The sequence below is a fragment of the Leptonotus elevatus genome, chromosome 11, assembly GCF_054856555.1.
Source record: "Leptonotus elevatus isolate MCC_2025b chromosome 11, RoL_Lele_1.0, whole genome shotgun sequence".
Lineage (NCBI taxonomy): Eukaryota > Metazoa > Chordata > Actinopteri > Syngnathiformes > Syngnathidae > Leptonotus > Leptonotus elevatus.
This window is the reverse complement of record NC_141249.1, coordinates 24,508,046-24,533,695: the sequence shown is the minus strand read 5'-3', so window position 1 is coordinate 24,533,695 and position 25,650 is coordinate 24,508,046. Positions and strand designations below refer to the sequence as shown.

At 52.1% G+C, this 25,650-nt stretch overlaps 4 protein-coding genes across 13 annotated transcripts; 3 read left to right on the top strand and 1 right to left on the bottom strand.

The window, feature by feature from the left end:
• The first annotated feature begins 361 nt into the window (after window positions 1-361).
• Window positions 362-9,456, top strand: stil (STIL centriolar assembly protein). Of its 5 annotated transcripts, XM_086088676.1 has the most exons (16): window positions 736-840; window positions 1,044-1,839; window positions 1,958-2,076; window positions 3,292-3,333; window positions 3,382-3,521; window positions 4,340-4,566; window positions 4,628-4,711; window positions 5,971-6,057; window positions 6,126-6,276; window positions 6,339-6,442; window positions 7,212-7,317; window positions 7,400-7,741; window positions 7,990-8,068; window positions 8,138-8,286; window positions 8,515-8,615; window positions 9,019-9,456. In XM_086088676.1, exons 2-16 carry the CDS (start codon window positions 1,619-1,621, stop codon window positions 9,404-9,406), a joined length of 2,340 nt encoding a protein of 779 aa, XP_085944802.1. In that variant the 5' UTR covers window positions 736-840; window positions 1,044-1,618; the 3' UTR covers window positions 9,407-9,456. The 5 variants fall into 5 exon arrangements, with proteins under 5 accessions (XP_085944801.1, XP_085944802.1, XP_085944803.1 ...); XM_086088675.1 differs by lacking the exon at window positions 1,044-1,839 and adding an exon at window positions 362-584 and having other exon boundaries at window positions 733-840; window positions 3,292-3,521; XM_086088677.1 differs by lacking the exon at window positions 3,292-3,333.
• A 103-nt stretch (window positions 9,457-9,559) lies between these two features.
• On the bottom strand, window positions 9,560-16,235 carry LOC147166666 (tetraspanin-33). Its single transcript, XM_086088681.1, has 9 exons — window positions 14,504-16,235; window positions 13,500-13,557; window positions 12,858-12,982; window positions 12,690-12,764; window positions 12,367-12,462; window positions 12,162-12,290; window positions 11,470-11,631; window positions 10,934-11,093; window positions 9,560-9,966 (listed from the first exon to the last, which is right to left on the bottom strand). The coding sequence occupies exons 1-8, from the start codon at window positions 14,684-14,686 to the stop codon at window positions 10,953-10,955; spliced, it is 969 nt and encodes a 322-aa protein (XP_085944807.1). The 5' UTR covers window positions 14,687-16,235; the 3' UTR covers window positions 9,560-9,966; window positions 10,934-10,952.
• Window positions 15,155-18,052, top strand: reep6 (receptor accessory protein 6). Of its 5 annotated transcripts, none has more exons than XM_086088684.1 (7): window positions 15,155-15,539; window positions 15,822-15,915; window positions 16,061-16,199; window positions 16,264-16,432; window positions 16,949-17,193; window positions 17,279-17,300; window positions 17,529-18,052. In XM_086088684.1, the coding sequence occupies exons 1-6, from the start codon at window positions 15,407-15,409 to the stop codon at window positions 17,291-17,293; spliced, it is 795 nt and encodes a 264-aa protein (XP_085944810.1). In that variant the 5' UTR covers window positions 15,155-15,406; the 3' UTR covers window positions 17,294-17,300; window positions 17,529-18,052. The 5 variants fall into 5 exon arrangements, with proteins under 5 accessions (XP_085944810.1, XP_085944809.1, XP_085944811.1 ...); XM_086088687.1 differs by having other exon boundaries at window positions 15,168-15,539; window positions 16,953-17,193; XM_086088683.1 differs by having other exon boundaries at window positions 17,279-18,052.
• Window positions 18,053-18,996: 944 nt separating this feature from the next.
• thop1 (thimet oligopeptidase 1) lies at window positions 18,997-25,281 on the top strand. 2 transcript variants are annotated; one of them, XM_086088680.1, is made up of 14 exons: window positions 18,997-19,155; window positions 19,797-19,994; window positions 20,776-20,924; window positions 21,001-21,105; window positions 21,177-21,279; window positions 21,385-21,542; window positions 21,626-21,761; window positions 21,873-22,015; window positions 22,406-22,629; window positions 23,051-23,252; window positions 23,841-24,027; window positions 24,097-24,225; window positions 24,803-24,939; window positions 25,077-25,281. In XM_086088680.1, exons 1-14 carry the CDS (start codon window positions 19,041-19,043, stop codon window positions 25,236-25,238), a joined length of 2,148 nt encoding a protein of 715 aa, XP_085944806.1. In that variant the 5' UTR covers window positions 18,997-19,040; the 3' UTR covers window positions 25,239-25,281. The 2 variants fall into 2 exon arrangements, with proteins under 2 accessions (XP_085944806.1, XP_085944805.1); XM_086088679.1 differs by having other exon boundaries at window positions 20,998-21,105.
• Window positions 25,282-25,650: the final 369 nt, after the last annotated feature.

Genomic DNA, 25,650 nt, shown 5'->3' with positions numbered 1-25,650 from the left:
AGATAGACACTTGTAGTGGCAGAAAAAAAGTAATGATATTCTGTTGGATGTGAGAAAGTACATAATTGGCCATTTATGTATCCTCTTTTTTTGTATCATTTTGTCAATTCAGACATAGGGGGCGCTGTGAGGATTTCTTCTTTGGTCTTTCTTCTTCTATTGGTCAGCGCTGCAGCGAGAGCGCTTCCTATTGGCCGCGTCTTCTTCCGCTTGGCTTCCGAATGGCCCGCCATCCGAGTGCAAAACGGCGCCATCGTCAAAGTGCGTGGAGTGTGCGGACATTTGACAAAAACCAAAGCCAAGAACAAAACTCGAGAGCTCCCGAAACCAACGTTCGCTTCCCGTCTCTTTCATCACTTGAGCGGTCTGACGAACGAACACGAACGCGGCTCGCTGCTAGCGATTGCAGTGTACGGAAGGGCACTTGCAACAAAGCGCTTTCGTTTTAGTTTGGTTTGGTGTTGTCTTGTTTTTTTTGTGTGTGTGAGAAAGTGTCCATCCTCGATGAGCTGCCCGGTTAACCTCCAGGCTCTGCCGACTGCTGTTTTCCACCAGGTCGTGACTCCCGAAAATGTGAGAAGAAGGTGAGCGACCATGCTTATTTACTCGCTAATGGTTATTTTGCCGTGACTGGCAACTCGCTATTTTGCTGCGGACGGTTCTGATTGGTCAATCGCCGGACTGGGCGTGGTTCCTCCCGCGCTTCACCTTCGGTGTCTTTTGTGTGTGCAGACCTGCTTGGGGGTCCCCGACGGCGCTCAGCTTCCCCAAATCCAGAACATGTTTGTGGGATGGTCGCCCGGCGGGAGAGAAGGTCTGCATCCAAATGTGCTCTCGCAGGTAAAACGCTGAAATGATTCTTGTTGTCTGGCACAACATTTTGAAGGCTGGTTTCATGTTCTTGATGTTTTCAACGGCTCCAATTTGCCAGGTTTGGCAACAACGTTCTTTTGTATGTGCTGCGTCAAATGCGCGTCTTCGTTTTCATTTGCCAGAGACCTCAAGTTTTGTCCTGTGGTTTTTCTTTTTCACGACAAAAAAAGGTTGTACTTTACCGTGACTGGCTTCGGCGACGACTGCCGCCTTCCCCAGAAGTCGTCGCTGATGTTTTTGGGCGTAGCCGTCACGTGACGCTCCACAACGCCGCAACACAACGAACAAAACCGGAAATATCAAGTTCACACACGAGGAAGGACAACTGGCTTTTTGGGACGTAAGTATTCATCAGGAACAGGATGGCAGCCTCAAGACCACAGGAAACCCACGGGCCGGTATCCACTTTGGACCTCAGAACATCGCATTGCACGCAAACTGGCAGTTGTCACAACAACATGTGAACGCACAAGCCTTGTTACGGACATGGAAAGAAAGAAGAAGAAAACGGCACCGGAAAATGCTCGATATCCGCGATGGGCAACAGAAAAAGGCACAAATCTGGTAAAAAATCAACAAAAGAGAAACAAATTAAAAGAAGACATTCGCATACATTAGCGGTGTTGCACAACAAATACAGCGAGCAACGAGAAAACACAATATCGGGAGAATTATGAAGCCACGCAAAAAGCTGCGGCGGGAATTTGCATCCGAAGGACGATCCAGACAATAAATGCAATAAAACATGTTGGGAAAGCGCAAGATTTTCAACAAAAACAGAAGACCAAAAGGAATGGCAACACATTCGACCAGAGCAGAAAAGGGGCGTGGCCACACAAGAAAACCTCCAGTCCGCCATATCGGATCACGGCAAACCAGACGTGACGACGCTGACCGCGCTCGGGAACATCGGCTGACAAAACGCGTCGCGGAGGAAGGCGGCAGTCGGCGCCGAATCGAGGCGCGGTAAAGCACAAGCTTTTTTTTGTCTTCAAAAAGAAAAAACAGGACGATAAAGATTTGCAGACGATTGTGGATTATTATTTTTTTTGCGACCTCAAGTGTTGTGTGTGTGTGCCTTTAGAATGCCCCGCCTCCTGCTGCGCGAGAAGGCTCTTCGCCTGGCTCAGCGTCACGTCCGGCGATGCGACGCCGCGTCTGGCGTTCACTGCTTCTTCTTGGGCTCGCTGGCCGTGGACGCGGGTGAGAGCTTGCGTCTTGTGTCCTTGTGGCCAAAAGCAACTCCGGGGTTTGCCCGTCGCTTTTCTTTTCTTCTGAACTGGCAGTGACGCGTCCTCGACAAATATCAAAAGAGAAGAACTTTCACGCCGTGCAACGGGTTCTTTGCAAGCGAGTTCCGACAAAGTGCAGCTCATTTGATGCCGCTTTTTGCAAACCTTGCGTTAGTGCCCGCACCGCCTTTACGCCGCTCGTCCAAACGACTCCGCGTAAACATTAGTGAAGGCCTCGAAGATGCTGACCTCGATCCCGCCGGGCGGTCCAGGTTGGCACGGGGACTGGGGACGATGCCTCTGGATTGTCAGACCGGTCCCTCCAAAACCGCCGTCAGAATTTGGTCGACAGTAAACTCTAAGCTTTCATTTCCAGTCGGCGCTGAAGCGGCTCAGGGATTCTGTCGCTCACCTTCACGTGCGCAATTACAGCCCAAACGTTGAAGTCGTCCGGTTTGGTGTCGCTCTCAGCTTTTTGCCGATGTTTGTGACGGCGTCTTCAGGCCGCCGGTGTCCAACTCGCAGTTGGGATGAGAATCGGCCCCACCAAATCGGAGACCGTGGTCCTGGGTGGGAAAAGGGCAGAATCCTTTTGTAGTCCGAGACTTGTTTCTTTCTTTCTATTGTTGACTGGCAGCCGCGTTCCGTTGACCCAGTGCGTCCGTCTGCGTCCAAGGTCCCAGTGCTCAACACTGAAGTGGACAAAAATGGTTCCCATTCTAAAACCATTCATTATAGTTTCCAAGAAATTGAAATTCTTGTGGTCGGCTTGGCAGCTTTTTGTTTGGAGTTGCTCCGGTCACGAGCTGCGCGGGTTGACCAAAAGAACAAGCGTCCAAAATGAGTGTGTGAGAAGCTCGCTCATCCGGATTGAGCCGCTACTCCTCCATGTTGAGAGGAGCCAGTGAGGTGGTTGGGGCACCTGGTCAGGATTCCGGATGCCTCCCCGGTGCGGCGTTCCGGGCACATTCACCTCCGGGGCACGCTGGAGGGACGTCTGTCTCCCAGCTGGCTTGGGAAGGTCTCAGGATCCTCCTGGATGAGTTGCACGAAGTGGTTGGGGAGAGGACGACTGCGCTCCCTTGCTGACGCCGCTGCCCCCACCAACCCGCGCCGGATAAACGCATGGATGGTTTTGCTTTCGGATAAGTTGAATAAGCTCGGTTTGCGTACGCGACGCCCACAGACGAGGAGGGCGTGACGGTGACGCTGGACCGCTTCGATCCAGGCGGCAAGCAGGCCGGCGTGACGGTGACGCTGGACCGCTTCGATCCAGGTGGCAAGCAGGCCGCCGACTGGGGCCGCGTTCCCGCCGCTGCGCTGCCGGGCGACCTGCTGGTTCCGTGTTTGTTCTCTAGCCAGGGGACCTCTGATGACATCATCCAATCAGAGGCTGAGTTGAAGCGCTCCATCTCTGTAAGTCCCGCCCATCTGTCACTCAAACATGCGCACGGTGCCACGTTCACAAATTCAAACACGCGCCATCAAAAAGTTTGCGGTTGCTTTGGGTCAATGTTTTGAGTGTGTGAGTTTCCAAGTCAAGAGAAAGAAAAGAAACCTTGGACTTGGCGCAACCTCAAAACGAGACAAGATGGAAGAGCAGCAAAATTGCAAATATGTCGTTTTTTGGGGGGTGAAGGTTGTGAAAGGTCGACGAGCTTTGAGTTAAAGCCGCCCAATGCAGAAAATAATAATAATAATAATAATAATGGAGCAGGCCTACAAATTGCACGCTGGCTTCTCACGTACACACGAGGGCGAGAAACTCGAACCCGAACCCCGTCAATTGTAAAAATATCATTTTGGCCAAATTGTTCCAGACCTAAAAAAAAAAAAACCACGGGGCTTGTTTTGGGTTTGGGCCGACGGATGACGTCGAAAGGCCGACCGTCGTATGCTTGAGATGATCGTCCTGTGCCAGGTTTGGCTACCGTTCAGGGTCCCGCTAATCGGGTCCAAAACCAGTCAGGCCAACAAACGGAAATGTTCAAGTGCCCCCCCCCCCCCCCCCCCCTTTTTATTTGTCTCGCAATGAAAGGAGCTCAATTTGTTTTGCGGAAATCAGCAAGCGTCGTCTGGACTCCAAAACGTTTTCATCGGCCGCACGAGCAAATGTTGCTGATTTCGTTTGCTTTTGTCTGGCGTGGACTCGGTCGCACTTTGCACCTTTTGCCAAACGTTGACGTGTGCAGCCGACGCGAGTGGAGTGAAAGTTTGTCTTGTGCCGGCGCCAGGCGTTGCGGGCCGCCGTCAGCGGCCGGCAGCCTCTGGATCTGTGCCAGCTGATGAAGGTGAAAGGTCACGTGAGCGGCCAGCGGCGGGGCGACGCCGCGTCCTTCCAGCTGAGCTGGTCGTCCGTTTGTCCGTCCGTCCGCTTGGACGTCCACCCGGTCCGCCCCGTCCCCGTCATCCCCACCGCCCTGCTCAGGAGCCTCGGCGGCGCGGGCGGCCGTCGGCGAGGGTGAGAGCCGCCGCCGGCACGCGGACACGCCAGCGTTTCTAAGGCGCGTGTGTGCGTGCAGGTTTGTGACGATGGATCAGAACAGGAAGTTGTTGCTGCTGCTGGAATCGGACCCCAAAGCCTCCAAACTGCCGCTGGTTGGCGTGTAAGTCGCACGCACGCACGCACGCACGCACGCACGCACGCACGCACGCACGCACGCACGCACGCACGCACGCACGCACGCACGCACACGTAGAGGTGCATCGATTCATCGACAAATTAATGGTTTTATGCTTTTATTGAACATATAAAGAAAACACATTACAAGTTTAAAATATAAATTGAAGTAAAAAAGAAGAGAAGACTCGGAAGAAAGAAAAGAGTTTATATTTTCAAAAGAGGTACGAGGACGTTAAAAACGTATCTCGTCGTACCTCTTCTTCCTTTGATAAAATGCTAAGGTCGCTTATTTCAACGCAATCCGATGTACAAGTGCACTTGAACACACGCACGTTTGCCAGCAACATGCACGTGACGTTCATCTACGTTTCTAAATCGTATTCTCAAACTCACAATTGTTGTTACACTCCAAAGAAAGTTTTTAACAGCTCATGACTGATGTAAGTCGTTTTGTTGAACTTTGTTTCATCTTTTCAGGTCAGCTCCAAAATTATTCCACGAATTAACACCTTTTACCTTCTTTTCTTCTTTTTTTTTGTCCGATTATGTAACATCGTAATTGATTTGTTTTCATGTTTGTGAAAAACGATCAGATTCCTTGACAATTCTGAAAATAATGAATAGTTGCAAGCAACCCAACGCAGATTCCATCAGGAGGCGGAGCTTGTGTTCCCGTGACAAATTTTGACAAATAGCGGCATCGGCCTCGTTACGAACCTGAAGGCCGCTAATGCTGCCACCTCGCTGAGCGGAACCTTTGTTGCTTTCAGCAGGATTTGTCAAAAGTTCCCAGTTTTTCCTTTGAAATCTGAAAATGTTGAGAGCATTTTTCAGTCTGCAAAGATCTTTTGCAACCTTTTAGGAAACCCGAATGAGCTTCATTCGCATGCAATTGTCGCTCGGTGAGATGCGACAAACTTTTCTACCTGCACTTTTTATTTTTAAAACTGAAAAATGTTACTTTTGAATTTAGTTGATGACCCGAAAAGCGCCCTGCAATTTTTTTGCCCTCATTTTTAAACAAAGCGGTCTTTTTTTTTTAATATACAATTAAAAGACAAACCTTCAAAGTGCTGAAAAGTTGTTTTTTAACAAACGTGCTTAAAAGTTCATTTGTAAACGTTTGATGCCATTATTGCCTCTTTTACTGCAAATAAACGTCGCTTTGACGACTAGAAACGGGCCCTGAAAAGCCCGTCGGCGCCGGTGGCGAGCTTTAATGTACTTCCTGTCACCTGGCAGCTGGCTGAGTGGCGTGAGCCTGGTGTCGAACCCTCAGGTGGTCGCCTGGTGTCTCCGCTTCCTCTTTGGCTCCGCCCTCCAAGACAGGTCGGTGAGGTGGCGGGCGGCGGCGGCGTGAAAAGCGCGTGTGGCCATTTTCTTTGTTTCCGCGTCAGGGCCGTGTCGGAGGACGGCGCTTTCCTGCTGGTCGTCTTCGCCGCGCCGCGCGCCGCCCCCGGCTTCTTCAGCTGCCGCCGTTCGCCGTCGGCTGGCGCCGGTCTGGACTGCCGGCTGCTGAGCGCCTCGGACCGCGTGACGCTCTTCCAGGTGAGCGCGCTGAAGCGGGAAGGTGCGAGAAGGCCGAAAGGTGACGCGTGACTCGTGGTCAGCAGGGGGCGCCGGCGGAAGGTCGGACTTTGGAGTTTGAACTCATCCCAGAAGGTCACCTGGGGCAAGTCCGAGTCTTCCGAGACGCTCAAAACTCCTTCGGCGGGTGAGATTGTGGACTTTTCAAATGTGTTTTGTATTTTGATGCGATCGCTTTCACGAATGACAAGAATGCGAGCGGACGGACGGACAAAAGTGCGAGCGGAGTGACGGACAAGAATGCGAGCGGAGTGACGGACAAGAATGCGAGCGGAGTGACGGACAAGAATGCGAGCGGAGTGACGGACAAGAATGCGAGCGGAGTGACGGACAAGAATGCGAGCGGAGTGACGGACAAAAATGCGAGCGGACGGACGGACAAAAGTGCGAGCGGAGTGACGGACAAAAGTGCGAGCGGACGGACGGACAAAAATGCTCGCCGTTGACAAGTATTGAAAAAAGAAACACTGGTCTCAGGAGCACAATTGTATTTTTAAAAAAATGTATTTCAAACAAATAATGATATTTAAAAAAAAATATTGTTAAGTAATAATAATAATACAAATATTTTATTAAAAAAAAATTGGGGTATAAATAATATCTAATAATAATAAATTTCTTGTATTTAAAAATATTAATTGTAAAAAAAATTATAATAAAAAAATAATTGCATTAATTGGGTTTTAAATTGTATTTAAAAATAATATAAATTAATTGTATTAAAAAAGCAAGTGACTTTACTTCCCGCCAGCAAACGCAGAATTGTTGCTCAAAACAAAAGTTGCCTGAAAACCATCAGAAGTCAACTAAAGCAACAGATCAGCAAAAAAAAGTTTCGATTTTTCCATCGGGTGTTTCCACTGAAATGGATTTTTACTGGCGTGTGTTGTTGGTAGCGGCGGTCCTCACAGGGCGGCGGCCGTCAGCGAGCAAGACTCTGGCGTGGAGGACGACGATTGGTCGCCGCGACCTACGCCTCGTCCCCACCTTCCCGTGCAGCAGGTAAGTCAGGAAGCGATTGGAGGTCGGCGCCACCTGCCGTTGGCTTGTGTTGCCTTGACGACGCCACTTTCTTTCTTTGCAGGCCCGCCCCCTTCAGCCGGCCGTTCCCGAACTTTCTCTGTTGATGGACAGCAGCGGCGTCAGGGTCGCCGACTGCGACCGCCACCCGGATGATGATGACGGCGACGATGACGGCGGCGGCGGGCGAGCTCCTCCTCTCCTCCACAGCACGCCCGACCCCCATCCGCCTCACCGGACCACATGCCGACCCCCGGCGGGCCGCACCCCTGGCGACCGTGTTTGTGCGGGCCCGAGCGCCACGTCGCCCCCCTGGATCACATGCCCCTCCCATGTGACGGAATCGTGCCACGCCCACCACTTCCTCTTCCAGCAAGACCGGCAGCTCCGCCTCCTGCAGGCTCAGGTAACAGGAAGTTGACCGAACGGAGAATGAAGTTCTTGCTTTGGTCTCTGGGGGGGCGGGGCCAGTTTGTGATTGACAAGGGCCATCGGAAACAAAATGTTGTGAGTGGCAGCAGGGGGCGCTGTCCTAAAAATAAGGGCTCAATTCCAGTTTCCGAAAGGTTGCGGCGTCCAATCGGAGCTCAGCAACCTCGTTGAAGTTTGGAAGATAAATTCACCCAAAAGTGGGACCGTTTCCTTTTGGCACAGGTCCAGATGCTGCTGGAGGCTCAGGCGGTCCCGCCGAGCCCCAAAACCAAGACCGCCAGCAGCATCGCCGTGGCGACAGGTGAGAGCCTCAAGTTGACTCGTCGGCCGCCGCTGGGATTTCTTTTTCATTGTTTGGGTTGCGACTCAGGTGCCAGTCTCCTTTGGGGCTCGCAGACTCCGCCTCCCCAGGAAGTCCGACCCCCCCTCCGCTCCCCCCCGCCCTCCCGGGGAGGGGAGATGGCGGGCCGGGAGCCACCGGTTGAGATGGAGCCCGCCATGGATGGCGGCCGCACGCAGGTACGACACGCGCAGACTTTCTCTTTCCTGACACTCAAATGATTTCCTATTTTGGAAGAAAACCCGAATCTTGACGTGATTGAGGAAAAACGGAGACCGGTTTTGGATTCTGCACCCAAAAATGAGTCTCAAGCAAAATTGTGTTAGCTTTGGGATTTCCAACACACCGGTCGCCCGGCCCGAGAACGACGGGGCGCTCGTTAACGTACGCTGATGCCATACACGCAGGAAGCGGCGGACGGGAAAGCGCAAGCGGGCCGAACCTCCGGGAGCCCCTCGCCGGTCGCCGCGGGAGCGACCACGGCCGCGATGATGTCACGGCTCGGCAGGTACGCACGCGCATCCTCGTGTGACCATTGGCTGAAGATGATGATGTCATTCTGAGGTCACGTGATCCTTTCAGTGTCAAACATTTGCTTGATTTTTGCCGCCTTTGCATTTTTTTGCCCTTTGATGTTTGGAATGGAAAACGTTTTGAGGGATTTTGTGCGCGCGCGCGTGCGTGATCTTCAACTGCTTTGACTTCATGATCATCTCAACGCGTCACATTTCTACGTCACATCTTTTGACACAAGTCTGAAAATCTTTGTAGTTCCGTTTGCTGCTTTTTGCCGTCAAAAAGATTTTGTTTGTCAATAAAGTTGTCGAGGCGATGTGAAAAGTTTGTCCAAAGTGCGGCAGTCGCGATGGACTTGAAGTCGTTTTGACTTTTGGCTGGTTTGCGTCCGGCAGCGCGCCCCCCCCGGCGGCGTCCGGCGGCGCGGACCCCGACGGGACGGCCATCTCGCTGGAGTACCTCAAGCGCTCGCCGCTGGGGCCGAGCCCCGCCCCGTCGCCGAGCCCCGCCCCGTCGCCGGCGTCGCCCAGCAACATGTCGGTGGCCACGGCGGCGTACATGCGGCGCCACGGCCTCCTGGCGGCCCCCGCCGAGCTCCTGCCGCAGAGTCAGCTGATCAGGGAGCTGAGGCCCAAGATGGCGCTGCTCGCCGACAAGATGGCCGACGGCGGCGCGGAGAAGGCCGCCGCCCCCGGCCGGTCTGCGGCGCGCTCCGCCGGCGACGCCTCCGTGGGGAACATTCTGGACCTCAGTCGCCTCCGACAGCTGCCCAAACTTTTCTAAGCTTGATTTTCTTTTGGAATTCTTCTAATAAAGTGCTTTTAATTTGAAAGGCTGCCGTTGTGGTTCCAATTTGAACGAGCGGGCGAACGAGCGAGCGAACGAGCGGGCGAACGAGCGAGCGAGTCTTTTCTTTGCACGACAGGACAAACGTCACACTTTGAATGCAAGGAAAATTTATGATCATCAAGAAACATGACCGCAAAGAAAGAAAGCAGGAAGCTTGGCAGGTCGCTAAGAATCAGATGGGAAAAAAACAAAATGGAGGGAAAAAACAAGGCTGAAGTGCTGCTCGTTAAAGGGGGCACAGTATGGACTTGGAAAAACAAAAAAAGATCTCAGCGAGCAATCAAAAGACGGATTTGTCACTTGCACGTTTTCTAAAGAATTCCAGCACTTCACTCGTCATTTCCTTGCAAAATGAGGTTAAAGGTCAAACATGGCGAGAAGAATTTGGTCTGAGTCGTGACTGGAAAAGGGGCGGAGCCTGGAGGGCACAGCGTCCGCTCGTCTGTCATTTTGTCTTCCTGGAGCGACGGACGGATGTCGTCGGAGGTCGCCACCTATCAAAAGGTCAAAAGTCAAACTGATGTTTTACGCTCAATCCTTTAATTCATTTTCTGCCCAAAACGTTTCAAAGCCTTCGATTTGAAACGTTGCCAAGGTCCCGAAAACATTGATCTGGTTTTTATGATGCTCGCGCATTCACAAGGCTTTGAAGCGGCCTCTGACCTGAAGAGGTCGCTTAAAACAGTGCCAGCAGGTGGCAGCAGAGTATACGAGATCAACCAGGGCTTATGTTGCAAACCAGCCGTTTGAACCCGTGTTTGTGAATAATGAGCAACTTGGCTCTATGCTAATGCTAATTGCTGCAGAAAGGAAACTGATTTTTTTAAACTTTTTTTTCCTGATGAAAGAAGAGATTCTCGTCTTTCTTTCGGAAGGTTCCACGTTTTGTTAGCCGTAGAACACAATATTGTGCGGGCCTTGCAAAATACGTCCAAATCCAGTCAAACAGCCGGGAGCAAAGGGGGTTGCTTCCGTCAAAATGGCTGCGAGTGAATGCGTTAAGCGCTGTTTTTGCCTTAATTCGCGACTTGTTTTTTTTTTTTGTTTTTTTCTCCACTCGCACAAACACGCACGCAGACAAACTTGCTCTCTCAGGCGGGGAATCGAACCCACGCCAACCTGCATCGAAGTGCGGTTCCGCAACTCTTGTGTAAGTGAAGCACCTCAATGAGCTCCTTGCCACCAAGATGGCATCAAAAGACGACTTTTGCCAAAGTGGAGCTCCTCAACTCACCTCAACATCGTCTCTTGGCACTCAAGTGGCGCCAAAGCACGATTTGAGACGAGCTCGTCTGGATTTGGAGTTTTTTTTGTTTTTATTTCTTGGGACCTTTTCTTCCGGTTTGCAGCTGCACGTCACGTCGAGCATGACGTGCAGTACAGCGTGCGGCCTGTCGGGGGCGCCCAAAACGAAGCGTTGACCCGGCACAGGCGAACTTCAGTGCGCGTGTTTTTGCTCACCAGGTGTGAAGAACTGCTCTCATTGGTCGGCGAAGTCGGCGAAGGCGGGAAACCACACGTCGTCTTTCTTCTGCGCGCTCCTGCTCGCTAGCGCCGCCTTGTGCCGGCGCACTTTGTCGATCCAACACACCTGAGCCCAAGCCAGCGACATCACGCAGGTCTGCGCGCGCACACACACGGATGATGAAGATGAAGATGAAGATGACGATAGCTGCACGTGTCAACTTTTGCGCACAAAGCGGAAGTTGCGTCACAAAATGCGACTCGTTTGAACCCGTCTGAAAATCGATCTATCGGGAACAAGAATGTTTTCGTTTGCCTTTGGCGGTCAAGTTTGTAATTATGATCAACACATTTTAAATGCAATAACATTAATTGTGTTATGATGATCGTGTTTTATTTATTATTTCTTTACATTCAATCTTTGTGTATCATATTTTTTCATTTATTAAATAAATGAAAGTAATAGTACAGGCCGTGTTTTCATTTCAGCGCTGACGATGATGATGATATTGATGAGGACGACGAAGGCTTACCTGGAGAAGCAGCAGCCCGCCGGCGAACCCTCCCGCCATCTTGGCGTTTTGCTTGAGCCACTGCGCGATCTTGGCCAAACATCCGTCCGGGAAGACGTCCCGCTGGGCCCGCCGGCGCTCCTGCCGCTGCGTCCCGAACCCGCACATGGTGTTCAGCACCGTCTGACGAGGACCGGCAGCGCATTAGGACTTTGGACCGGGCCTGAGAACCGGCTCTTCTCAGCACCTCCCATCCAGAAGGGTTCAGATATGTGAGCGAGTGATGCTGATGGACGACCCGGAGGTTGTTTTTGTTTCTCGCGCCGCTGCCATCGATTATTTCCGGCTCAATTCAGCTGGCAACAAGTCGAGCTCTCTCGCGATGTCCGTATGACTCCCTGGCTGAGCCAAGGGCCAAAATGGGGAAACCCGAAATTGCAACGAAAATCTCTTCCAAAAATAACGATTGATTGATTGATCGATCAATCGATGGATTGATCGGACATGCTTTCCCGCGCCGCTCGGGCTTCCTTCCCAAGAAGAGGACGTTTTTTCTCGCCTCTTCTTCCGTTTGCCGAGTTTGCTTTTGGACCCGCACGTGCAACACGAAGACGGAGACAACGCGACTTGTTATTTGTCCATCTCAATAAATCGCAATTCCACTCGATTCAAATCTGGATGCTTCTGGGGGGGAGGGGGGGAGGGGGGGCGACCTGGTTGCCGGGGGCAACGCAGCAGGAGAAGGGAACGCCGCAGGCCTCCAAGCTGGGATTGTCGTCGGAGCACCGGAAGTAGGCGTTCCTCGACCAATCGTCGTAGCCCTCCACGCCGCAGCACTCAAGCTGCGCGCACGCACACACATTTGGGTCAAAAGGTCACACGCGCGTGCGCGCTGCGCTGCATTCCGGACGCTCGTACCTTCTTCTGCACAAAGTCGATGGCGTTCTCCAAGTCGCGGTCCTCCCGATAGCCAACGACGGTTTTCATCATCAGACGCTCCGTCCGCTCCATCACCTCCGAAAAACAAAATTCGCACAAATCCCACTCGAGGCGCCAGAACTTTTTTTTTGCTTTTCCCACCGCGATGAGACTGGACACGATTCTAGCCTTAATATAAAGACATTTGTCTTGAGGCCCCCAATTGCGTCAAAAGATATGGCACCAATGCTTTTCCTCGGTGACCCCAGCATGACCCCTGCATGACCCCTATGTGGCCACGTGATGCAATCGTGTCATCCTACCACGTCTGCGAAGAGATACGTTGCAATTCCTGCCGTCAGCTGCAGGAGGAGCAGCAGAGCCAGAATGGACGCAAACTACGAACGAGAGAAACGGGATGACGTCATCACGCCGCGCTGTCGTGGCGTCGGAGCGTGAATTTGTCACGTGATGATGAGCTGACGTCATACCGTCTTGAGCAGGCAGGGGGCGTTACGCAGCGCGCCCAAACATCCCAAGAAGGTGATGAAGAAGGTCAGCGAGCCAATCGCCATCAGGAGCAGCGCCGGGTCCAACGTCAACGTGTCCACGACATCTGTCGGCACGCCAGCGTTGAATTTCATATGGGAACATAGGACACGCCCCTTTTGAGCTTACCCTGCCATTAAGCTAGGAGGGGCAAAGTCGCCAACGCGGTTCGCTTGCCGCGCGACACGGCAAAACCGTTCACGCGTTCCAACGATTTATTTTCAAACGTCGCGTCATTTTGCTCTCGACCAAAAAGTCGGGACTTCTTTTCAACGTACACATGCATTGCTTTTGATGGGAACGTTGCCCCTCCCAACATGGCCGCCACGTCAACACGATGGGCCGCTACAGCGTTCTGCGGCGTTCTGCCGTCTTCGCACCTTCTCCTCAACAAGCGGGTCACATTAACGACCTGCGACGTTCCAATCACTTCCGGGAAAACTTTTCTTCAATTTAGTCACGGATTGGCTGACTCGTCCCGTCAACTTGACGCAGGTGAACAAGGACGCGAAAGGTCGCTCGCTCACGTCCTGTCTCGCTGAAGGTGCGAGTGCATCCACGCTCAAGTGCAGAAGATGTCTGACCTTTCTCCTTGGCGACCTTGGCGTAGATTCCCACCGCAATCAGGACGGCGCTCAGCACCTGCACAGCAGCAGAACCACATGACCTCCATCATCATCATCATCATCATCATCATCATCATCATCATCATCATCAGCTCGTTTCAAGTTTGCCGCTTTTTAGGGTCATTCAAGCATCTGAAACAAATTGACGTTGATGTCACTTTCTTAACAAGTTAGAATTTTCCGTGACCTTCTGGCGACCCGGCGCGTCCCCAAGGAGACGTACGTCGCCATCACGTCGCCATCAGGTCGCCAGCTACTGTAGTCTGCCGACCATTTTGTGACATCATCGAGTTTGCGCGTGGTCGTACCCGTCAACGCACTTCCACCTGCAATGTTCACCATCTGCCTTTTCAGCTTCGGGCACCCAAAGGGCAAAGGTCATGCTAACCCACTAGCGTCATCTTCTTGGTCCACATTTGCACACGTCAGGTCGCTTGTGTGTGTTTTTGTCTCAACGTGACATGCGGCGTAAACCTTCTTCCGCTGCCGGTTCCGTGCGTGCGTAGTCACACTTTTTCTCTGGTTTTTAGAGTTTAGAACTCCAATTTGGCATAATGCTCATCCATATGGGGTGCAATTCCACAATCGACCGCTAGGCGGCAGCAGCGAGGCTTCATAGGTTTGAGGCGCCGTAAAAGAGCAGCTTTTCACACATTTGTGGATTTTATGATCAGGTTGTTGTTCGTAAAGAAATAAGCATTAATAAAAGCCATCTGCAGGCTTGTGACGTCCTTGATGAAGTGATGAAGTTAGAAATGAAATCGGACCTGACGTCACTCCGGCAGGTCTCAGAGACCTCGCAGAAAAAGTCAAAAAGAAGTTTGAAGTCTAACAGGAGGAGACGTTGCCGAGACGGGAGTTCCCATCGGGTCCAGAACCAGACCCCAGGCCAGTACGTGAGAATGAGGTCAAGTGCAGCGACCGGAAAAGGTGCGCGCGCGCGCGCGTGCGTGGTAACTGACCCAGAAGACGTAGCAGAAGATAAACAAGAAGTACTTGACGCCGCGGTATCCTCGCATGTCAGCTGGACTGCAGACGGCAGAGACGGTTGAGGTCTGGGCGGGTCCCGCGAACAGGTCGGGGCCTACGTGCGCGTGGCGTCTCGTGCGCGTGGCGTCTCGTGCGTGTGGCGACCTGCGCCGCATTCCTGCTCCTCCCAAATCGCAGCAAGCAACTTTGAATTTGGAAAGATCCAAATCAGGCTCGCTTCAAGTCTGGAGGACAAAATCAACTTGTTCCACTTCACATCGTCTAAAACCGCTTTTCAACACAAAAACCACAAAAAGTCACCATCTTTGGAAAATTGAAAAGTGTCATTGTGCTGCTCCTTTTGCTTTGCCTGCCTCGGCCACCTGGGGGCAGTAGAGGACAGGCAGCCCGAGGAACATGAAGCCACGGGAAGCCTGATGCTATTTGTTAGCCTGTTATTGGCGTTGGAGATGAAGTGTTAGCATAAAGCTAAGTTGTTTGAAGCACATACAATTGTTTTGCTGAACTTGAGCCGTCAGAGGCACGAAATCTTTATGCCTCACTTTGGCATCATGTGACATCATCTTTCGTGCGGCCCAATGAGTGACCCGCTTTGATCCCATCCCCCAACCCCGCGTGCAGCAGGTGTCGCGGGTTTAATCTGTTCCTCTTCATCCTCAGCTCGTCTTCCTCCGCCAACCTCACGAGGACATCCGAGACAAATCCGAGACATCCGCGACATCCGAGGACACCCGCGACATCGGCGACATCGGCGACATCCGCGACATCCGAGGACACCCGAGACATCCGAGGACATCCGCGACACCCGCGACACCCGCGACATTTGCGACACCGGCGACATCGGCGACATCGGCGACATCGGCGACATCCGCGTCATGGGCCTGCTCAGCTTCCTGTCGGCAGCCAAAGAACGAGCCGAGAAGTTCCTCAACGAAAAGAACGTCGTCACAGACTTCCTGGGGAAGGTGGAGGAGAAGACGGGGGTCAAGAAGAAGATCCTCGCCGCTGGTACGCTGTGTGTGTGTGCGCGCGTGTGTGTGCACGCGTGTGCGTGACCCCGTTGAGCGGTCCCAAGAGGATTATGCTAATCTGTGGACCACATGACCCCGTTTTCCTCCAAGGTGCACGCATGCTCGGCCTGGGGATGCTCAGACGATTTAGCTAATCGTGCTAAGCTAACGTCGCTAATGGAGTCCGGCTCGCTGACAGTCCAAACGCAAGACACGTGAAAAGCAACGTAGCAAATGTCGGTCATCGCGAAACCGTCTTTTGTCTTCTGACCCTCTTCAGGTGTCGTCTCAGTCACGGGATTCTACCTGGTCTACGGTTACGGCGCGTCCCTGCTCTGCAACCTGATCGGTTTTGTCTACCCGGCTTACTACTCGTGAGTCCCTCGGGGGGTCCTCGCTGTAGACTGGAACGAGGCCATCGTTCGGGATTTCTTCCACAGCCTTGGAATCCAGTCTCGGGTTCAAGTACGGTGGCGGCAGTTTGAAATCTACTGACGGAGATGACGCTTGTGTGTTCAGAGTCAAAGCCATCGAGAGTCCCAGCAAAGAAGACGACACAAAATGGCTGACCTACTGGGTGGTCTACGGAGTCTTCAGTCTGGGAGAGTTCTTCTCGGACCTTTTCCTCTACTGGTTCCCGTTCTACTACGCCTTTAAGGTAACCTCATGGCCGCCCTTTTCTCCTGCTCTCGACTGGAGGTCTCGTCCTTCCCCGTCCGCAGTGTTTGTTCCTGTTGTGGTGCATGGCCCCCGTGGCCTGGAACGGGTCCCAGATCCTCTACAGCCGAGTGGTCCGACCCGTGTTCCTCCGTCACGAAGCCACCGTGGACAACATGGTCAGCGACCTCAGCGGGAAGGCCATGAGCGCCGCGGAGAACCTCACGAGGGAAGGTACGGCGCAGGTCAACGCGTACATAAACATGTCGGTCCATTCGGGTCTCGAGCCCGGTCCCGGTCAGATTAAACCTACCAGACCAGAGCAGCACAACACCAGAACAGACTGGGTCGGTACGGAGCAGTCAAAGTTAGACGATATCGGTCCGTAGAAGTCAGCCAAGGCAAGCGTGGAGCATGCGGGCCGTCTTCGACGACGTCCAGTCCACGTGTCCTCCTCACCCGCAGGTTTGAAAAACATTTTCCGGTCCGGTCAATCTTGACGATCTGCAGTCACGGTGACGATCGCTTTCGGCCGTTCAGCAGTTTTCTGCCACCCAGAAGCAAAGAAATGTTTATGCTATGGTTAGAGTTCGTAAGTAGAGTCGTCCCAGACCAGCCCAGACCAGACCAGACCAGACCAGCCCAGACCAGCGCAGACCAGACCAGCGCCACGTTTGCATCACTGGACCCGCATGGACTGGCATGTTCCCGTCCCTTTCTCCAACAAATGATGCTCACACGTTTGTCCAGTCAGGCCCGTCTGGGCAAGTCCTTTGTACTCCAAATCAATGGCGACCCATCGAGAGCAGTTTAGGCCAGTCCGGAATCCAGATGGGTCCTCATTGGCCCCGCGTCCTGCTGTGTTCTCTTCAGTTTTGTCCACCCTGGTCAAGAACAAAGCGTTGGCGTCGCCCGAAGCTAAAAGTCTGCCAAGTGCGCCTGGAGAAGGTTCTGCGGGAAGAGAAAATGCGTCTCCTTCGAGCAAAGAGCGAGAGGTACGTACTGTCCAAAGTCGAACCCTTCAAGAAGCACAAGGAACTATTCTTGTCTCTTTTAATAATGTCATCAAAACCCCTGCAGCCTTTCCTGGGTTGACAAGCAGGTAAGCTAGCAGTTAGCATGCTAGCACGAGGCGCCATTTCCTGCCCCTTAGCCTCCCCGACCCTTGCCCTAGCCACGCCCCTCACCTTGCCACGCCCCTTTCATGATACTAAAGCAAACCATTCGAAATTTCGCAATCGCAAGACATTCTTTTCTTGCTGTATGTTAGCATCCCAGCTGTTAGCCTGTTAGCATTTGAAATTGTAATGTCAATGGTTGTACTATTCAGCATGTTACCTGAGCGGCGGGAGGAGGCGGGGCCTGGTCCAAGGGAGGAGGAGCTACTCTTCTTTCTCCTCGCAAGTCAACCAAACTTGAAAATGTCGCTGAAGTCAATTCAAATGCACTTCTTTTTTTGTAGTCATGGAAGAAGATTTTTTCATGGCCACTTTGGGTTATTGTAATTATTTTGGAATTTCTTTCTACTTGAAAAATCTAATCAAAATCAAAGCAACCTCTGCCCACTTGCTTGAATTGATTGAAGAAATATGAAATATCGTTCAACGTGTAAAGCTCGATGGTAATGTTGCTTATTTTATTCGTTGGTATTATTGCGAACATTTTTAATTGTATTTTTAAATGAAGTCATTATTCGTAGTATTGCGCAAAGGAATATTATTTCGATTCAGTTTTTTTTCCATCTCTTTTGTAGTTAGTTTGTTGTATTTTTGTTTGACATTCATAACCTTCTTGTTTACTTGTTTGTTTTTTAAACCAATACCTGTAATAATAAAATGTTTGCCTTCAATGCTACTTTAATGATGTTTGTCGTTTTCACGTGTTCTCCCGTGAAAACAAATATAAATCAGACCCAAGCAACAAAAGATGTCAAACTGAATTCAGGTTTTCTCCAACTTTTGCTCGTCCCGAGGCTCGAGCGAGGGAGGACGTCCCCGCCTCGGCTCGCCTGACGCTGCACTCGCACCAGCAACCCGACGAGCCCAGCAGGCGCCGTCGCCGTCGCCGTGTCACCTACTTTTACTGCAGCAAAAGGCTTTTGGAAATCCATCCATCCATCCATCCATTTTCTGTACCGCTTGTCCTCACAAGGGTCGCGGGGTTGCTGGAGCCTATCCCAGCTGGCTTCAGGCTTTTGGAAATGCTTCTCCAAAACATTGGACACCAAATGAGAGCATATTTGTATGAAAACGCAACAATTGTCATTAGAACCCGCATAGGCCCCAACCTATCAAAAATAGAATACAACTCAATATTAGTCAAACAACTTTACATTCTTTTTTTTAAGTAAACCACTGCGGCATTCATTAAAGAAAATAAATCAATTAGTGAAACAATTTCACTTATACACTACATAAAATATAAATGTGTGTGTGTGTGTGTATATATATATATATATAATTAGATTAACCAAATGAATTAAAGTTATTTTATGTATATCAAACTAATAATTCAATGTACTATTAACAATAAAGTAGAAAATGATAATGACGATTTAATTCATGAAATAAACTTTGGTAGAGAATTTAATAACACCAGAACATGTACAAGTTACACTTGACAATGAATTGTACATTTTCCGGCAGTGTCAAAAATAAGAGCATTTATGATTTATAATTTGAGTGCAAATGTTACGTGAGCGATGATAAACCTTTTTGAAAACGTCAATTGGTCTTGGAAATAATAAGGGGCCGACTCATGGTGGAGTTAAATGACGACACAAGTGCACGTTTCTTCGTCGTGAAGCCGCGACGTGTCGTTCGATTGTGAAATTCGGGAGCGGATGTTGTTGGCGTCCTTTTCCCGGCGCTTGGCGGCAGCTTGTTGGTGGCACAAAAGCAGCACGCGCGACTGGCGAGCGAGCAAAAAGTGGCAAAACGGCAACATGAGCCCGACAGGTGAGCAACATACCTGCACTCGTGTCGTTTGCGCTCGTCGTCTTTGAGCGGCGCCGGCCGCCCGCTGCCAACATTAACGACAACGAACACGAGCGCGCTTGGCTAGCCGGCGGGCGGGCTAGCTGCTCGATCATGCTAGCAGCCTTTCATCGCGCGAGCGAGCGAGCGAGCGAGCAAGCAAGCGAGCTGTCTGTCGTCTGTCGTCTGTCGTCTGTCGTCTGTCGTCTGTCGTCTGTCGTCCGATCCGGTAGCTCAATGTTTCCAATCTTTGTTTCAAGGTCGGCTTTCGCAATATCAAAGCTGATTTTCCAACGTCTTTGGCTTGTTTGTTAAATTGCACAATAATGCCCACGAGACGTTTCCGAGTCGCTTGTTTATGATGTGATCAAAGACGGTGAAGACTTGTTAAAAATAAAATAAAATAGAAATAATGTTGCTTGTTTTTTTTTTGTTTTTTTTTGGTGATCCAAGGGAATATGATTTGTTTTGGGTGTACTATATTGAAATGTAATGGCACATCCACTCCAGTAGGTGGCAGTGGCGCTCAGTTTTTGTTTTTTTTTCACCACCAAGTATGCACACACGCAGCAAAGAACAGAAGATCCCAAGTGAAGTGATGAAAATTCTGTGACGCCTTTCAGGTGAGGCGGCGTTGGGCGGCGTGTGCCCGGAAAACCGCCTGCGATGGGACCTGAGCGCCGAGCAGATCCACAAGATGGCCGACAGGCTGATGGCCAACACCAAGAAGGTTTACGACGACGTGGGCGCTCTGGACTTGGACGCCGTCACCTTCCAAAACACCATCAAGGCGCTTGCCGACGTGGAGGTGGACTACACGGGTGGGTGCGTGCGTGCGTGTGCGTCCGTCCGTCCGTCTCGGGTGCAAACCGTCGTACGCAACTCGTCTGTCAGCAACGCTTTCTTGACATGATCCAAATTGAATCCAAATGAAGGCTTGCAATGAGTTGAAGAATCATGATTTTTTTTTTTTCTCTTTTCCTTTGATTTACTCTGGCCCGTGGGCTGCGCATGTTGTCCTTGAGGCTAATGAGTACCTTCAACTTTGTATTTTTCTGAAGTACAATGCAAACATTGTCTCTCTCCCCAACAACAACCCCGATGTAACGGCACGCCGAGAAGGAGAAAGAACGGAATTTGACATTTGCAAGCAGCCAATTGTGCTTTCGACGTCGCGCCCGAAAAGAAAAAAAGCTCCTTTGTGATGACAGCTAGCATTAGCCAAGCTCAATGAAGCAAGCTAGTTAGTTGCAGGCAGCTGTGGGGGTCTCGGGTTGCTTTTGCGCTCGGCGGCGCATCCGGAAGCTTCCGAGCGCCGCGTCAACGTGTCCAACGCTCGTTTTGTTTGTCGGCCATTGTTGAGGCGCGCGGAAACGCAGAGTCGGCGTTTTGCCCTGTAAAGATGGCCGACGTCAGCGCTTTTGGGAAAGAGCAACAAACGGCGCAATACAAGCGCGCTCGTCACATGACGCCATGCGATGAATTGAGCCGCTGTTTTCTTTTTAGCTTTTCGCATCAACTGGGGAGGGGCGGGGCTCGGCTCTTGACTTAGCATTGCCAAGGCTAACGTTCAGGCTAACGTCGGTCCGTCCTTCCGTCCAGTGGAGCGAAACGCGCTGGACTTCCCTCAGCACGTTTCGCCGCACAAGAACGTGCGAGCGGCCAGCACGCAAGCCGACAAACGTTTGTCGGAGTTTGACGTGGAGATGAGCATGAGGGAGGACGTCTACCTGAGGATTGTGGCGCTGCAGGTAGGTGACCTTTCACCTCTTCAGGAATGGCCAGACGCGCGCACGCGTGACGCCATTTTGTGCATGCGCGCAGAAGAAGGCGGAGTGCGGCAGCCTGCCGGCCGAGTCGCGGCGCTACATGGAACGTCTGCTCAAGTTGGGTCAGAGGAACGGACTTCACCTGGCCAAACGCACGCAAGAGGTCGCCGACGCTCGCTCCCGCGCTCGCTCCCGCGCTCGCTCTCTCGTCACGCGTGTTTGTCTGGCGTGCAGGAGATCAAAAGCATCAAGAAGAAGCTCAGCAACTTGTGCATCGACTTCAACAAGAACCTGAACGAGGACACGACGAGTCTTGCCTTCAGCAGAGAGCAACTCGGTGACCGCCAACCGCCGCCACGTGACTCCGCCTCCTTTCTTCTTCTCCTCGTTCACGCTTGAGTTTTTCTTCAACCCGCTTTGCCTTTTTCCCAACGTTTTGCAGGCGGCCTTCCGGAAGACTTCCTGAGCTCGCTGGACGCGGACGGCGAGAACCTGAAGGTGACCTTGAAGTACCCGCACTACTTCCCCACCATGAAGAAGTGTTTGGTGTCGGAGACGCGGCGGAAGCTGGAGGCGGCGTTCAACTCTCGCTGCAAGGAGGTGACGTCTGCCGCTTTTGCCGCTTTTGCCGGCCGTGCTCGCCGTTGCGCTGGCTTGACGCCGCCGCCGCCGTGTGCTCGCAGGAGAACTCGGCCATCTTGAAGGAGATGGTGGAGCTCCGAGCTCGGAAAAGTTCCCTGCTGGGCTTCGGCACGCACGCCGATTTCGTGCTGGAGATGAACATGGCCAAGTCTGCCAAGCAGGTGGCCGCCTTCCTGGGTGAGTGCGGACGGACGGACGGACGGACGTCACGTCTCGTCTCGTCTCGTCTCGTCTCGTCACGTCTCGTCCTTCCTGTCGTGGCTCACGTGTCCCGCCCGCGTTTGCCAGAGGAGCTGTGGCGCAAGCTGAAACCTCTCGGGGACGAGGAGCGCTCGGTCCTCCTCAAGCTGAAGGAGGACGAGTGCCGCAAGCGAGGGCTGCCCTTTGACCCGCAACTTCACGCCTGGGACACGCGATACTTCATGACGCAGGTGACAGCTTTGGCGCTCGCTTGGGGGGACGCGGTCGGACCGTCTTCAAGATGTTAAACGCGATGTCGTCACCTGACAGGCGTCTGCCGATCTCGCTCATCAATCGCAATTATTGATCCGCATTTGCATACGCAATCTGACTTGATTGGATGATGATCACGTGGCGATATTCCAGTTGCGGTCAATGAAAAGCGTCGGCTGCTTTTGTTCCCCATTGATTAGCGTTTGAAATGTTCGTTTGCCGGCATCTGAAATGTTCGTTTGCCGGCGTTTGAAATGTTCGTTTGCCGGCGTTTGAAATGTTCGTTTGCCGGCGTCTGAAATGTTCGTTTGCCGGCGTCTGAAATGTTTCGTTTGCCGGCGTCTGAAATGTTCGTTTGCCGGCGTCAGGTGGAGGAGAGTCAGTACGCGGTGGACCAGAACCTCCTGAAGGAGTACTTCCCCATGGATGTGGTGACCCGCGGTCTGCTGGACATCTACCAGGAGCTCCTGGGTCTCACCTTCGAGCTGCTGGACGGCGCCCCCGTGTGGCATCCCGACGTCAAGGTGTACTCGGTCAAGGACCCCGACCAGGGCCGGGTGGTGGGCCAGTTCTACCTGGACCTGTACCCCAGGTGAGCGTGCTTGCGTCTGTGGCGGAGAAAGCGACGAGCCGCTAACGAGGATACCGGCGCCGCAAAGTCCAAATCCAAACGTTTTTTGAAGACGCGCCGATTGATGACGCTTTTCTTGTCAATGTTGTGCTTGACCTCTTTGTCGCCGTCTCGCGGTCACGTGACGCAAGACCAGAACCTGCTGGCAAAAGAGTCCATTGTGATTTCCTTGTTGCACATTCGTCTGACCTCGTTAAAGTCATTTGCCCGTTTGCACCCTCGATCGCTTTTCTTATAACTATTGTGAGAAAACATCAACTTCAGGAAGACTGAAGGTCAAAGGTTGTCAGTAGCAACGATTGGTTGCGGCCGATTGAGGCGGTCCGAGCGAGCGATCGATCTGTCGTCGTCGTATGAGCCAACGTGTTGTGTCCCCCCACAGGGAGGGCAAGTACGGCCACGCGGCGTGTTTCGGCCTCCAGCCCGGCTGCCTCCTGGCCGACGGGCGCCGGCAGATGTCGGTGGCCGCCATGGTGGCCAACTTCAGCAAGGCCACGGCCGCCGCGCCGGCGCTGCTGCAGCACGACGAGGTGGAGACGTACTTCCACGAGTTCGGACACGTCATGCATCAGCTGTGCGCGCAGGTCAGCTACGCCGCCGCCGCCGCCGCCGCCGCCGCCGCCGCCGCCGCCGCTTGACCGCAAAACCCACTCATTGGATGGACAAAAAAAAAGGAAGAGAAATTGGCTTTTTGTTTGCCTTTTTTGTTTTTTTCCCACAAGACAAGATGAGCAAAAGAGTTACAAAAAAGGATTATTGATCAATCTTTTTCTCTGTCGTCAGGCAAATATTCAAAAGATTGGAAATGGGTCAAATTTCTATTTTGATGCGATGAAGCGAAAATGACCTTTTTGAATATTTTTGGCCCATCCGCAATTCAATTTTTGCTTTGAAACAAAGTTAACAACTTTCGTTGGTTGATTGATTTGATCAGCTTGACTGAGACGTAACGCAAGCTTATATCTATTATATCATATTTATTTTTTAACCTCATTCTCCAAAAAAGTGATAACGTGGATGCTTTCATCAAAAAGTCGCCTCCCCAAAATCCCCAATCACGCCAATCAGCCATTTGCGGAGTCCCCGCCCACGAACGGGTTTACCGGGCACCAACTGCAGTGCGAAAAGGGTTGGCCGCAAGGTAACGAGGCAGGGTTGGTGCGTGCGTGCAGGCGGACTACGCCATGTTCAGCGGCACGCACGTGGAGCGCGACTTTGTGGAGGCGCCGTCGCAGATGTTGGAGAATTGGGTGTGGGAGAAGGAACCCCTGCGCAGGATGTCGGCGCACTACCAGACGCGGCAGCCCATCCCCGAGCACCTCCTGGACAAACTCATCAAGTCTCGCCTCGCCAACACCGGTCAGTCCCGCCCCCGCCGCCGCCGCCGCCCGCAAAGGCACGCACACGCTTGACCGCGTGCCTTCGCAGGACTCTTCAACTTGAGGCAGATCGTTCTGGCCAAGGTGGATCAGGCGCTGCACACCCGCAGCGGCCTGGACCCGGCCGAGGAGTACGCGCGACTCTGCCGGGAAGTGCTCGGAATTCCCGCTTCTCCCGGTGAGCTTCCAACACAAACGACTCTTCTTCTTCTTCGTGTTCCTCCAAAATAGACGAAGCAAAACGGCCCCGTTCGCTTAGCGCTAGCAAACGTTGCAAAACGCCATTCACATGCTAACGCTTAGCGACGGAAAACGCTAGCAAACGTTGCAAAACGCCATTCACATGCTAACGCTTAGCGACGGAAAACGCTAGCAAACATTGCAAAACGCCATTCACATGCTAACGCTTAGCGACGGAAAACGCTAGCAAACATTGCAAAACGCCATTCACATGCTAACGCTTAGCGACGGAAAACGACTCCTTTTACTGAATAAGATCTCAACGAGTCGCTTGCAGTCGAAGATGCTGAAAGATGGCGTCAAGTCGTGACGTCATCTCATCAATCTCCTCTCGATATAATGAACGACCTTGAAAGGAAAGTTGACGCGAGGCGTGACCTCGCTGACCCCAGCAGTTCTTCAATATTTTGGAATAATAAATCATTTAGCACTTTGAACATGAATTTGTGCTCAAGGTGAAAATGATTTGCAATTCATTATTGACCTTTGACCTGACCTGCGCGTCCCGTCCTCAGGCACCAACATGCCGGCAACCTTCGGCCACCTGTCGGACGGTTACGACGCGCAGTACTACGGCTACCTGTGGAGCGAGGTGTTCTCCATGGACATGTTCTACGCCCGCTTCAAACTGGAAGGCATCATGAACCCAAAGGTCAGCCGGCGGCCGGCGCACGTTTCTTTGCCGCGCGTTGAAGTTTAGCAGCCGCGTTTGCGAATGTGCCGGATTGGGTTTGTTGTGGCGTGCGTGCGTGCGTGCGTTGTGTGAAGGTGTCCCGTGTTTGCGCGCAGGTGGGCCTGGATTACCGCAAGTGCATCCTGGGTCCCGGCGGCTCTGTGGACGCGTCGGACATGTTGAGGATGTTCCTGGGGCGCGAACCCAAGCAAGAAGCCTTCCTGATCAGCAAAGGACTGCCCCTGGACATGGAACCCGCAACGCCGTGTCCGTGCTGAGACAAAACCACATCTGCAAATAAAACGTGACTCAGCAAAAGCACTTCCTGCGTTCACCTCATTTCAAACTGTCAATCCCGACTTCTAATTTAACACCACTTGAAATGCTAACCCTAATTTGAACCCAAACTCCAATTTCAAACCCAACTATTTAAAAACTCCAGTTTAGCTAACCCAAATGTGAAACCCGTCTCATGGAACCCTAATACCGTTTGAAACTTTAAAACTCCGCCTCTAAACCCAAATTTCAAGGGTTAGAATCATTTGAAGTGTCGTTTGAATTGTGAAGCCGTTTGAAACCCAACTTTACAACCCTAATTTGAAACCCGACTCTCATTTGACACCTTAGTCTGAAACCCTAATCATACTTTCGAACCCGAGTTTAAAATCCCACCTTGAAAGACAGAATTCT

Bases quoted from the DNA above. Each gene is read 5' to 3' on its own strand.
- stil (XM_086088673.1), top strand. From the start codon at position 1,619: ATGTTGGGAAAGCGCAAGATTTTCAACAAAAACAGAAGACCAAAAGGA. The intron at 1,840-1,957 runs GTAAAGCACAAG...GTGTGCCTTTAG, and splicing joins CGGCGCCGAATCGAGGCGCG to AATGCCCCGCCTCCTGCTGC. The intron at 8,069-8,137 runs GTGAGAGCCTCA...GTTGCGACTCAG, and splicing joins CAGCATCGCCGTGGCGACAG to GTGCCAGTCTCCTTTGGGGC.
- LOC147166666 (XM_086088681.1), bottom strand. From the start codon at position 14,686: ATGCGGCGCAGGTCGCCACACGCACGAGACGCCACGCGCACGAGACGC. The intron at 12,983-13,499 runs GTCAGACATCTT...GCGTGCCGACAG, and splicing joins CAAGGTCGCCAAGGAGAAAG to ATGTCGTGGACACGTTGACG. The intron at 11,094-11,469 runs GTAAGCCTTCGT...GTGCGCGCGCAG, and splicing joins GCGGGCTGCTGCTTCTCCAG to ACCTGCGTGATGTCGCTGGC.
- reep6 (XM_086088687.1), top strand. From the start codon at position 15,407: ATGGGCCTGCTCAGCTTCCTGTCGGCAGCCAAAGAACGAGCCGAGAAG. The intron at 15,540-15,821 runs GTACGCTGTGTG...GACCCTCTTCAG, and splicing joins GAAGAAGATCCTCGCCGCTG to GTGTCGTCTCAGTCACGGGA. The intron at 15,916-16,060 runs GTGAGTCCCTCG...TTGTGTGTTCAG, and splicing joins GTCTACCCGGCTTACTACTC to AGTCAAAGCCATCGAGAGTC.
- thop1 (XM_086088679.1), top strand. From the start codon at position 19,041: ATGTTGTTGGCGTCCTTTTCCCGGCGCTTGGCGGCAGCTTGTTGGTGG. The intron at 21,106-21,176 runs GTCGCCGACGCT...TCTGGCGTGCAG, and splicing joins TGGCCAAACGCACGCAAGAG to GAGATCAAAAGCATCAAGAA. The intron at 21,762-21,872 runs GTGAGTGCGGAC...CGCGTTTGCCAG, and splicing joins GCAGGTGGCCGCCTTCCTGG to AGGAGCTGTGGCGCAAGCTG.